The sequence below is a fragment of the Podarcis raffonei genome, chromosome 9 (assembly GCF_027172205.1).
Source record: "Podarcis raffonei isolate rPodRaf1 chromosome 9, rPodRaf1.pri, whole genome shotgun sequence".
NCBI classification, from domain to species: Eukaryota; Metazoa; Chordata; class Lepidosauria; order Squamata; family Lacertidae; genus Podarcis; species Podarcis raffonei.
Window position 1 is genome coordinate 75926542 of NC_070610.1, and position 12926 is coordinate 75939467.

General features: G+C 45.3%; 1 protein-coding gene across 2 annotated transcripts in view; it reads left to right on the forward strand.

The window, feature by feature from the left end:
- ATRN (attractin) overlaps nucleotides 1-12926 on the forward strand; it is a 166958-nt gene that overhangs the window by 110119 nt on the left and 43913 nt on the right. For both annotated transcript variants that reach the window (XM_053402098.1, XM_053402099.1), the window contains exon 25: nucleotides 10726-10787. In XM_053402098.1, coding sequence (XP_053258073.1) covers nucleotides 10726-10787 — 62 coding nt within the window. The remainder of the gene's footprint in view (nucleotides 1-10725; nucleotides 10788-12926) is intronic.

Sequence of the window (12926 nt, forward strand, 5' to 3'; positions counted from 1 at the left end):
TGTCAGTGGTGGTTGCTCGTGAGTAACCAGGCAGGACTCCGACCTGTCTTTACCTGGTTTTATTTTGGTGCAAAACTATTTACAGTGCAGAACCATCAGTTCAGGTCTGCCTCAATCGCTAGCAGAATCCGGGAGTGGTCGTTTCCGGGTCCTCCCCCAACATAAGAGCTTAGTCACCCCCAGCCTTTTCCTTCCTTCTTTGTGTTTTACACCTCTGCGCAAGGTGGGCGACGGAAGAGGCGTGCTTCCCTCCTGACCGGCTTGGCCAGGAGCAGTGCTGAGGCTCCCACCAGCATCCTCTGGTCCCTTCCCCTCTTCCCCACTGGAGGTGTGGCTTTCCCTGCCGTTGGTCTCCACTGAGTGGAACTTGGTGTCCTTCTGCCCTTCAAAGCAGGTTTCCTACCGCCGCCGTTCTTCCCCCCAGCTCATTCCCGCACAGCACCAATTGAAGCATTCGTTACATCTATGCGACAAACTCTCAAGAAGTTCAGCACAAACATTTTGTAGCCTGATTGCAATGATGGAAAATCTACCGCAATCTATTTTTAGGAGCAGAGTTAGGTAGCAAATTGCTGGATGCAGTAAATGAGGATGAAGCGGAACAATGGGGTGCGGGGTGGGGAGGGGAGAGAAGGCGAAAAAGTTGTTAGCCTGTACCTTGATATGTGAAACGGCATCCATAGTGATCCAATAATATGTGCTTGTGTGACAGCCCAAGAAAAGAGCTGTCTCTCTCGTTGAGAAACAATTGAAGCGTCGGGGAATGTGCTCGCGGCAGAATACTTAAAAGAAGCGGTAAAGGTAAAGCTGCAATGCACCGGACCAAAATTCAGATGTCAAGTGCACAGCTTGGTCACCGACAACTCTGCCAGTGCAGCGAAAACGAGAAGCAGCCAGGGAAGGAAAAGAGCAAAAGTCTTGAACATGCATCTTTCAGAGACTCAAATACGTGTGTAAAAAGAGTTCTGCTGGATGAGAGTTCGGGTCTTGCCCAGCGCAGCACCTGTAGAGATCATGCATTGGAGGTTCCCTTCCTGTCCTTTCCATGCAGACCCTCGAAAATCTGCTTTTGAGGGTCCTCCAATGCATATCAGACTATGAAATAATCTTTCTGGTGAAACAGGCCGTACACTTCCTTTATATTTGTGAAGGCTGTCTTTGAATTTGGGCTGTTTCAAGGTGAAACGTCCATCCATCTGTCCCCATTTAACCAGTGGGATATACCTTATGCCTCACTGGGTAAAGGGGACCCCTGACAGTTAAGTCCAGTTGTGGACGACTCTGGGGTTGCAGCGCTCATCTTGCTTTACTGGCCAAGGGAGCTGGCGTTTGTCCACAGACAGTTTTTCTGGGTCATGTGGCCAGCATGACTAAGCCGCTTCTGGCGAAACCAGAGCAGCGCATGGAAACGCCGTTTACCTTCCCACCATGAGCGGTACCTATTTATCTACTTGCACTTTGATGTGCTTTAGAACTGCTAGGTGGGCAGGAGCTGGGACTGAACAATGGCAACTCACCCTGTCGTGGGGATTCGAACTGCCAACCTTTTGATCGGCAAGCCCTAGGCTCAGTGGTTTGGACCACAGCGCCACCCGCATCCTCACTGGGTGCTTCATTCCAAATAGGAAGTATCTTCTTCTAACTTTGAGAACCGAGCAAACCCAAGCCCACATGGCAGTTCACATGGCAGTAGTTTTACTGAGTGATGAGTGCTGTTTGCACGGTCACTTCCGTGAGGATTTGTTGCTCTTTGTTTTGCTGTCGCGCTAAAATGAAAAGTCATGGCTCAACCCGCCCCCTTCTACATATGGAGTTATGGGGGAATGCTGCCCCACTGGGAAGAAAGCCGCTTTAGCCAACTTCTTTTGCCCAAATGGTGTTTGGACAATACTGCAGAGCCATCAGCCGTCCCTTTGTCATCCACCCCCCCCCCAGCAAACCAGGGAAATTGATGTTGCATCTTTCCTTGTAGAAAGTCGAACACCAGGCTACTTCTGGGCACCTGCAAATGCTACCCTAATAAACTGCCACTGGGAGCAAACCTTGGAATGGTTAGGTTGCAAGATCCTAGGAGACCTGAGTCTTGAATTTTACTTGTGTTTCAGCTAATAGAGCTCCTGTGCCAGCTGAACAATCGTCAATAGTATTGTTAAAGCAAAATGAGTCTAAAACAAAGAAATGCAATTAATTTTGCTGCTAATGGGAGCCCCCTTTTTAAAAGGCAGAATAATTTCTAGTTGCTAACTGGAGCAGATCCTGCAGCATCCAGAAAACAGTACTGTACTTCATGCTGCTTCAGAAATAAATACTCTCTTTCCTCCCGTGGCATGGATTTCATCTGCTCTGTGCCAGAAAAGGCAAATTGTATGCTGCTGGTTTTTCTGTTGAACTTTATCTCCTGTAGTTTGACTTGTATTAATGCTTCTTGGCAATTAGCTTCTGGGGCTAATGCTAGGGATGGATGGATCAGTCTCTCACTCATAAGTCTTTTGTCCCATTTCTGCATTAATCTGCAGTGTTTCGGTAAAAAGCGGGGGGGGGGGGGAGGAATCTGCACCAAATGTCACACTCTGTATTTAAATATGTATTTTATCTCAAAATATGCATCTAGATATTATTATTCATATTTTTTTACAATAATTTAGTTTGTATCCCACTGTTCTTCCCAAAGGAGCCCAGGGCGGTAAACAACAAACAACAACAGCCTCTTAAAAACAACCCCTGTGCAGATGCAGACTGGGAAAGGTTTCTACTTAAAAAGCTTGCTGGAATGGGAAGGTTTTTAGTGGGTGCCGAAAAGATAACAGAGGGGGCTCCTGGCTAATATTTAATGGGAGAGAATTCCAAATGGCAGGTGGTTCTCCTGCTAAGAGGGTTTCTGCCAAGCCAAGGACCAGTGATCAGCTTGGGTATATAAGGGGTGAGGTGATAATATGCATATTTTATCTCAGTGTATGCATTTCCAAATGCATTTTATTTTAAAATACACATTTGCTAACTTACTTGTCAGGGAACTGCCATCGGAGCCTAGAGTGGAGGTAAGGCTCCCTAACTATGCAGGAGAAGGGACCAGCAGGGAGAGAGAGCAAGCTTCCTTTGAGGAAGGAAATAGGAGGGACACCAGGAAGAAAGAGGAGACTGCGGAGGGAGGGCTCCGAGACTCTTCCACAGAGAGCAGCGGGGAGAGCCCAGGACCTCCGTTGGGCACGCCCACTCTGCGCAGGAGACTTCTGCGTAGAGAGGCTAGGCGGAGACTTGGGGTGAAAGAATTTTTATGCTGGAAGAAGTTCAGAAAACGCCCACTGACGGATTCTGCCAGCGACTGACACAGCCATGGAGAAAGGGCTGTCCAGCCAGGGAAAGGTTTAGCCAGGCAACGTTGCCTAGAGCTGCAGCACCCTTTACGCACAAGCAACCCCCAATTCCCTTTACATTACTTGAGCTGCTGAATGTGACACAAGATTTTGAGAAGTGGAAAACCCAAAGGGGTAATTACACTGCGATCTGTACATTAGTTTGGGAGATGCTGATCACGTCCGTTTGCATCAGAATTTGGAGAAATCAAACTTCTCAAGCATCTCTAAACCAATATACAGGGTGCTGCCTCTGGCCTCCCTTGGGGATTCTCTCTCGCCAACTGAACCTCCATAGCTTTAAAAGTCTTCAGAAAAAGCTTTGCTCCATGGGATGGAGAGCAGGGCTTTTTCCATGATGGCCCCATGTAATGCTTTGTCTAGGGACATTGGCCTATTTCCAACCACAAGGTTTCAGTCTTGTCATCCAAGTAGGTTTTTTTTTGGGGGGGGGTTCATTGGCATGAGATTGTATTGATACGGTAAGCTATGTTGATACACAATTTATCATGAGCTGCTTTTCTTGAGGGAGGTGGGGGGCAGAGAGAAAGAACAAAAATGATGCGTAAGGACATCACAAGAGGCCTCCTGGATCAGGCCAGAGGCCCATCTAGTCATAGAATCATAGAAGGGACCCAAGGGTCATCTGGTCTAACCCCCTGCAATGCAGAAATTGTTTGGCCCAGCATGGGACTCGCACCCATGACAAGGTTAAGAGTCTGATAGTGGAGGTGGCCATTGATAGTTCTTCTCCAGGAATATGTCCAATCCTATTTTGAAGCCACCCAAGCCACCCAATACTGCCTCTTGGGGGAGCAAATTCCATGGCTGCACCATGTGAAAAAGTAGTTTCTTCTGTCTCTTCTGAATCTCCCAGTGTTCAGCTTCAATGGATGTTCCCGAGTGTGTTAAATGCGCAGACATGTGTTAAATGAAATAAATTATCCTCTTACTTTTGCAAAAAAAAAAAAGGTAACAGAAACCATGCAGGCAAGCATCCTAGCCTGATTCTAACATCTCTGCTGCCAAACAGCAAATAATTCAAACCAGCTTCGTTGAACAAACACACATGAGATCCAAGATGAGGGCTGTTGTTTTAAAGGTTTGTCAGGAAGTCTCCTTGCTTGAACTCCAATCCTTAAACTCTGCCTGTGGAAACAGTGAGTCATATATACTTTTAAAATTAAGACTCCCCACCCCCCCACCCCCGACAATTTTGTTCCATGTGAATTCTACCTACCTACTGCAGCGAGTCTGACTACTTAAGCTGTGAAGAGCTTTTCCTAATAGCTGTTGTGGTTTAAGTAATCCAGAACACATTCTGCTTCCACTAAAGGAGAAATGAAATGGCTAAGTAAAGAAGGAATGGCTTCTTTTCAAAAACGTCTCTTCTGCACCAGCAACAAGGACCAATCAGACTTTTCCTGCGTTTCCTTTGAATGCAGTTAAGGGGGACATTCCAGAGGCCATTATCTCCCCCCTGGCAGCAGCCTGTGGCTGTAGGTGTGTGTATGTATGTGTGAAATCTCTTTCAGGTCATTTCATTGTATAGCAAAGGTTCTTGCAAAAGAACTGCAAGAAAATTCCAGTGCATATTGCATAATGGGATATTCTTTCTGATTTAAGGGGCAGGTGGTGCCCCTTGCTATGAGGGGGTGGGGTGGGGCAGATCTCTACATTCAGTGAAGGGTCAGAATTTGAGCAGACTCATAAATTCCTGAATTTCTCAAGGACTGGGAAATAACATCAGCTAACTTCTGATTGCTGAAGAATTGATGCTTTTGAATTATGGTTCTGGAAGAGACTCTTGAGAGTCCCATGGACTGCAAGAAGATCAAACCTATCCATTCTGAAGGAAATCAGCCCTGAGTGCTCACTGGAAGGACAGATCCTGAAGCTGAGGCTCCAATACTTTGGCCACCTCATGAGAAGAGAGGACTCCCTGGAAAAGACCCTGATGTTGGGAAAGATGGAGGGCACAAGGAGAAGGGGACGACAGAGGATGAGATAGTTGGACAGTGTTCTCGAAGCTACCAACATGAGTTTGATCAAACTGCGGGAGGCAGTGGAAGACAGGAGTGGCTGGTATGCTCTGGTCCAGGGGGTCACGAAGAGTCGGACTCAACTAAACGACTAAACAACAACAACAACAACAACTTCTTCATGAGGCCAGCCTGGCGATGGTGGGTCATTGAAGAAACAGCGGTTGTGATGGCTACCCATTACCCCTCAATGGAAGTCATCAACCAGGAACAAGACCTTGCCAGGCACAGAGGGAGGTTGCCAGGGTAAAGGCAGGGGTGTAATGTCACCGCAGAAAAAGAGGGTGCCCTTTTACGACAGAAGTTTAGGGAGCAGGGCTTTCTGGGAGGAAGCAAGAAGGGGGAGGAACTCCATGCTGGGACTGATGGGAAGCAGCCATGATGATTGTCTGGAGCGTGCAGTTGCAAAGAGACATGGGGATGGCATTTAGAGTGCCCCTGAATCCCAAGCTGTAATCCTGGGAAGGACGATATACGTGCTGTGCACTCTCTCCCCATAAAACTCAGGTGTAAATATGTGTGAATAAACCATATTTCCTGAAGGTGTCATTTTGTGCTGTGTCTTGGTGTCTCAGTGGAAATGCAACCCTGGTTAAGTGCCAAGACCCTGGAATCTCTTGCCACCACTCAGCAGAGATTGGGGCGGCTTGTAACAAGTGTAAAACCAGTATTTATTCTCATGTTCTTTGCCCCATCTCTGCCTTTCATCCCTCAATGCATATCCAGGATTCTATGTACACAGGGAATCCAAATTCTGTGAACTGTAAAAAAATAAAGATTGCAAAAAAAAGGACACAATTTTCTTACTCCTCCACCCCAAATTCTGGTTTCGTGCAATGGGAGGGTCAACCCCACCTCTGAGCACTGAAGTTCGCATTCAGCCATACCTCACCACTGATGTCTGAAATTTGCCCACACTCATTCAGTCAGCGCTACATCATGAAAAGGGATATAAACTTGTTGGTTTGCTTTTTTCTTTAAAGGAAGCTGATATTCTCAGGAAGCTGAACTATGCCCTGTTTACCGTATCCTGTTCTCCTCCTGTAGAATCCTAGCATTGGGATAATCTTGCATATGATAGATTTTTCTCATGTGGAAACTATCATTTTGTCCCGGAGTTCATCATCCCCTAGTTCTAACCTTCAGCTCCTGTTCAGACCCTCATCTGTGGTTTGTGCACACTTAGAATCTCATGGTGAAAGCCAATAGCTGTTATGGAGGTCATTCTTGGGCCCTGGTCTCTGAGGAATTGTGATCTATCCTCTTGTCCAGAACCAAGAAAATATAACACTACAAGGCTCTCAAAAGATACAGTAAGGATTGTTCCTGGACTTAAAGTTCTTCGAAGTTTGTCCCCAGTGTAATCAGTGTTTGGAGGACTTTTGTGGAGCAATTCAATCCCCCATAATTTAATAAAAGTGCAATAACCGGAACCCTTTTTGGCTAACACCCACCACACAAAGTATCAAAGAATTTACATTTATTGATTTGGGAAGAGAGATTCAGCAGGCAGAATGGTTCTTGATTTGTTTCTTCTTACAGGTTAATGGTTCACCCTTGGCCTCAAAAATTCAACCAAGAAGACCTGATTTCTTTAAAAAAATAATATAAGTGGAAATCTAAGTCTCCACTGCTGCTGAACCGCCCTGAGGTGAAGGGCAGTATTAAAATTTTCCCTTTTACAATGCACTGTCAAAAACCAAAATGAATGATCTTGACAACTTTTGGCATGGCTTGGGAAATACCTAGGCAATTTGTTTTTCAATAGAAAGTTGAGCAGCAGCTTTGTATTCAAACACAGCTCTGAGGTTTGTTTGACTTCATTCTTCTGAACATTAGAACTCAGGAAATACAGGTGGCAGGAAAGAAAACAGATGGATTTCACACAAAGCGTGCATGGTGTATTTTTCTGTTTGTTTTATCTGTCTGGAAAGTCTGGGTACTTTTCAACCTTGTGGGTCTCTGTGTGCTTTTGTGTGGTATTTTAATTTGTTTTGGCATTCCATTTTTTTCTGAAATAGGAACCAGAAAATCCTGGAAGCTTTTTTTCTTTTATTTTCCTTTTTGCACCGCTGGATCCAAAATAGCTGATTTGGTCTCTAATTTGTTGAAATGAAATACACATTGCTTACTGGCCTAATAACTTGCCAAATTAGCTTCCATGATGTTGGTGGGTTAGGTTGCTGCTTTCTCTAACTGTAAATCAACTTCTGGTCTACTCAAAACAAGACTGTAGCAGAAGGAATGAGTGCAGTTCCTCTTTTTCTGCTAAGTGTGTCGGTCTTCTCAGTTCTGCTTGGTAGTATATTAACTCGCACTTGATTCCATCGTTTCAAGCTGCTTGCGGGACCCCAAGTTCAGGCAAATGTGAGTTCTTGAAAATGGATATCTGTCAGAACATGCCCATTTGATCTGAAGCAGGAATACATGCTGTCTAGGCTGGGCAGAATTTGTACTACAGCGAATAACATCTGTTGGAGATGTGGTGACATTGAAGCAGTTCAGTTCCACATTTATGGATAATGTCCCGAGAGAGAGAGAGAGAGAGAAAACATTGGAAATCAATTTTGACTTGTGTGTGCAGTTGTGCATTCATACTACATCCATTGTTCTGTTTTTGTTGTTTAAAAAAAGACAGCTATCTTATCTCGGAATATTAATGTGTCTTTTAACAACTGCTACGATGGCAGTAAGTTTTATAAATGGGGAGGGAGTTCTGCCATCCATAGCATGGCTATTCAGGGTTTGTGATTGGGTGTGTATGGTAAAAATAATGGACACTCTGAGAGACAGAAAAGGAGAACAAGTAGATAATGTTTATAAAAACATCATCATCATCATCATCATCATCATCATCATCATCATCATTAATATACTGCCCTATACCCGGAGGTCTCAGGGCTGTTCACAGAATAAAATCAAAATATAAAACCACAAAATACATAATCAAAATAAAAACAACAATCCAATAACCCGCCCCCCCAAAAAAACCACCCACATTTTAAAAGGGCATAGGATGTCAATCAAATCAGCCAAAGGTGTGTTTAAAAAGGAACATTTTGCCTGGTGCCTAAAGGTTTATAATGAAGGCGCCAGGCGAACTTCCCTGGGGAGAACATTCCAGAAAAGCCACTGCAGAAAAGGCCCTGTACTTGTGTTGCCACCCTCTGGACCTCTCAAGGAGGAGGCACATGAAGAAGGGCCTTGGAAGATGATCTCAGGGTCCGGGTCCTTCAGTTATTGCCATCCTGAACCTTTTAAGGCTTTATAGGTCAAAACCAGCACTTTGAATTGGGCCTGGAAACTGATCTGTAGCCAGTGCAGTTGGACCAGGATCAGTGTAAGATGCTCAAACCGTCTTGCTCCAGTGAGCAACCTGGCCACTGAATTCTACAGTAGCTGACGTTTCTGAACTGTCTTCAGAGGCAGCTATGTGCTCAGATGATAAAGTACAAGAAAATGGTTCATCATTTGCATTAAAAGTGTTACAAACATGCTTTAATATGTAAAAGCCTTCTGTGACCTGAATTGTAAAAACAAAACTAATCTCGTATTTCAAAACAATAAATAAGAAGAATGCTTCCCTTAAATTCTCTCCAGTTTTTCCTGCCATATTTTAATCTTCATATGAGGGTCTAAGAATCAGGAGGAGGCTGTCTCTTGGCCCTGTCCCTGGAGACTTGGAATGAATGAGACAGTGGTGACATCCTGCTTAAAAGACCAGGACTGGCTCGCCGGCTTTCATATTGGTGCCAAACTTGGGCTGGGGTGGCTGTCGCCATGTAATCTTGGAAACGCAGCAGCTGCTTTGAGTAAAATTGACAGAGGTCTGTGCAAGCCTGTTTGTGCCCGAAGTCTTCAGAGGAGTCGCTGCCCAGGGACAAGGGAGGAAAGCAATGGGTGGGAATGTCTGCAGTCCTGGTCATAGATTGTTTGCAAATATTAGCAGGTGGTGGTGAGGATCTCAGTGATACGGCAGCATCAGGACCTGGGACAGTACACTGTGAGCGCTCCAGGCAAGGTGAAAGCTAAGGGCTGGAGCCTGAGAGCAGGTATCTCAGCGTGTCGCTGCAGCAGCACTGCCTGGCAGTCTGCTGATGGTTTATTGTTGTTGTTTAGTCGTTTAGTTGTGTCCGACTCTTTGTGACCCCCTGGACCAGAGCACGCCAGGCACTCCTGTCTTCCACTGCCTCCCGCAGTTTGCTCAAACTCATGCTGGTAGCTTCGAGAACACTATCCAACCATCTCGTCCTCCGTCATCCCCTTCTCCTTGTGCCCTCCATCTTTCCCAACATCAGGGTCTTTTCCAGGGAGTCTTCTCTTCTCAGGAGGTGGCCAAAGTATTGGAGCCTCAGCTTCAGGATCTGTCCTTCCAGTGAGCACTCAGGGCTGATTTCCTTCAGAATGGATGCGTTTGATCTTCTTGCAGTCCATGGGACTCTTCAGAGTCTCCTCCAGCACCATAATTCAAAAGCATCCATTCTTCAGCGATCAGCCTTCTTTATGGTCCAGCTCTCACTATGCTGCTGAAAAGAGTTTTAGACCTCGCCTCCCAGGGGATTTGCTCTCAGTTAAAGGGCCATGCACTACTTTAAGAGGTGTTCACTCTAGGGAGGCTTCCGTAATGGAAAAAAGTGGGAAGACTGGAACTGAGGAAGTTGCTAGGGAGGAGTGAATAACTGTGGATTTTGGCCAGGAAACATTATCAAGAGCAGGACACAGAGCATAGTTCTACTCTTTACTTCTCTGCAAGAGGGATTGCCTTGATAGTCATTGCTGAGGATGGTTCAAGGGGAGGTCTTTTATGTTGCAGGATTCCCCCTTCTGAGAGGGCCCAGGTTTAGACCCTGAACCCATCTTGTTTTAACTTGAATGGCTTCCTAACCACCACACCATCTCGATACTCTTCTGTACTGTGGTTTCCGAGCATTAGGGAGGTTTTTGTGGTTGTCAGAGCTTTAGCGCAATAAATTAATGCGTGCTCAGACATTAATAGAGCATGAGAGAGAGAAGTTGTAGCGTATTGATTACGTTCCTATAGTTCTAAGCAATGCATGTTTCTTATGCTGCTGTTCTGTTTGTGCTTTTAATATGGCACCATGTTTTTATTGTTTCGTGTGTTGTAAGCCTCCTTGGGTACCTGGTAGAATGGTGGGGTATCAAATATGTCAACAATGCACCACTTTTAAGTGACAGGTTGCTGTGTTAACACTATCTAAATGGAGCAGGATTTCATTATTATGTTAGCCCTGGAAACGGAATAGCTTATTTGCAACGTGAGTTTCTGAATGCAACAACAAATAATTTATTTGCTTTTTCTCTCTCTACAGATTGCATTTTCACAGCACAGTAACTTTATGGACCTGGTACAGTTCTTTGTCACCTTTTTCAGGTAATCTTCTACTCTAAATAACTAAAATATTTTACTGTTAGTATCAAAAGCCTTACTGAAGCCAAGATACACTATGTCCACAGCATTCCCCTGATCCACCAAGCTTGTAACTCCATAAAAAAAGAAAGAAAGAGAAAGAAATGAGATTCATCTGGCATGACTTGTTTTTGAGAAACCCATGCTGGGTTTTAGTAATCTCAGCATCCTTTTCTAAGTGCTTAAAGACTGACGGTTGAGCTATCTGAATAAGGGTTTGTCCTTTGTTCCTATGCCATATTACAATCCTTTATCAGTAAGAACTGAGGTTTTTTAAAAAGGGATTTACTGTGGTAGGTGGGTAGCGTGAACTGGGGTAGGATCCTGGAAATTACAGGCTGGTTAGCTTAATGTCTGTAGCAGGGAAAGTGGTGGAAAGTATTGCTAAAGATAAAATAGTCTAGCATATAGAAGAACAAGCTTTGCTGAAGTACAGACAGCATGGCTTGTGCAAAGGGCAAGTCCTGTGCTATGAACCTATTAGAGTTCTTGGGGAGTGCAGGAAGCAAGGAACAGATGCTTGTCTTCAGCATATGACAGAAACTAGGAGCCAGATTCAACTAACCCAGTGTGCTAGCGGAACCTAGTGGTAGAAATCCAGCTGTTGCAATGGGGCTTTTCCCACACATTCGCCCATCTATTTTGGGGAACCCCAGAAGAGAATGTGAGAGGAGGAGACATTTGAGATACGTTTTTAGGCCCTACCCCATTCATTCACTGTGATTTGTTTCAATTATTTTTAATGCTGAATTTTAAATTGTTGTAACATGCCCTGGGACCTATGGTAAAGTGTGAGTAATAAATTGAGATGATGATGATGATGATGTATCCTCCTGGAGAAATAGAATTCCTGTGGCAGTAAAGTTGATTCCCAAGGTTATTGTCTGATACTTCAGTCCTTTTTATAGCTTTGCTACTTCAACAGATGGCAAATGAAAGGGATGTTGACAGGAAGCCTTGCAAATATATTCAGAGGGTGGTTGGATGCCACCTGCTCGGCTTGACCCTGCTAATGCTGATGTGGTGGCGTCAGAGGTGCCAGTCCCTGCCTTGCGTTGGCACATAGTGCATTCTCTGGTGGGTTGGCCATTGATGGAGGTCTCAGATGGAGGTCTCACCTTGTCTCAGGTGGCCTATATAAGTTTCCTCCCCACCACAATGTTACTTCCAAGTACATTGCACTAGGTCAGTGGTTCCCAACAGGTGGTCCGTGGACCCCTCCACGTAACCCACCCAGCGGTTCCGTGGCACCATTCACTTAACAAAAACTACCATAGAGACATCTTTTTTTTTAAAAAAAGTAGGGTTCCATTGCTTGGCTTTTGAAAAACAGGAGTTCCACAGTACTTAGCTAATTGGGAGCCACTGCCCTAGGTGAAGGGACGCGGGTGGCACTGTGGGTTAAACCACAGAGCCTAGGACTTGCCGATCAGAAGGTCGGCGGTTCGAATCCCCGTGACAGGGTGAGCTCCCGTTGTTCGGTCCCTTCTCCTGCCAGCCTAGCAGTTCGAAAGCACGTCAAAGTGCAAGTAGATAAATAGGTACTGTCAGGAAGGTAAACGGCGTTTCCGTGCGCTGCTCTGGTTCGCCAGAAGCGGCTTAGTCATGCTGGCAGCATGACCCGGAAGCTGTACGCCGGCTCCCTCAGCCACTAAAGCAAGATGAGCGCCGCAACCCCAGAGTCGGCCACGACTGGACCTAATGGTCAGGGGTCCCTTTACCTTTACCTTTGCCCTAGGTGAATCTGTGATGTGACTTGATTTAAGGACCATCTTGCTGAGAGCCTGAGGGCCCTGCTCCTGCCTCTCTCCACCTGGCCCAGGGCGGGGCCTGACAAGTTTTTTTTTTTTAAGAATAATTTTTTATTAACCGACCAATCACATCAAATCAAACCAAATTGGGGCCTGACAAGTTTTATAAGGGGCCTGACAAGTTTTATAAGGACTGCTGCTGCTGCTCAGCAGAGAGGGCTTCTTCTTTTAAATTGTTTTTATAGCCTTTTAAATTCTTTTGTTTAGTGTTTCAGCTGTTTTTAACTGGGCCATAAGGGTGTGGTGTGGTGTAGTGGTTAAGAGCGGTAGTCTCGTAATCTGGGGAACCAGG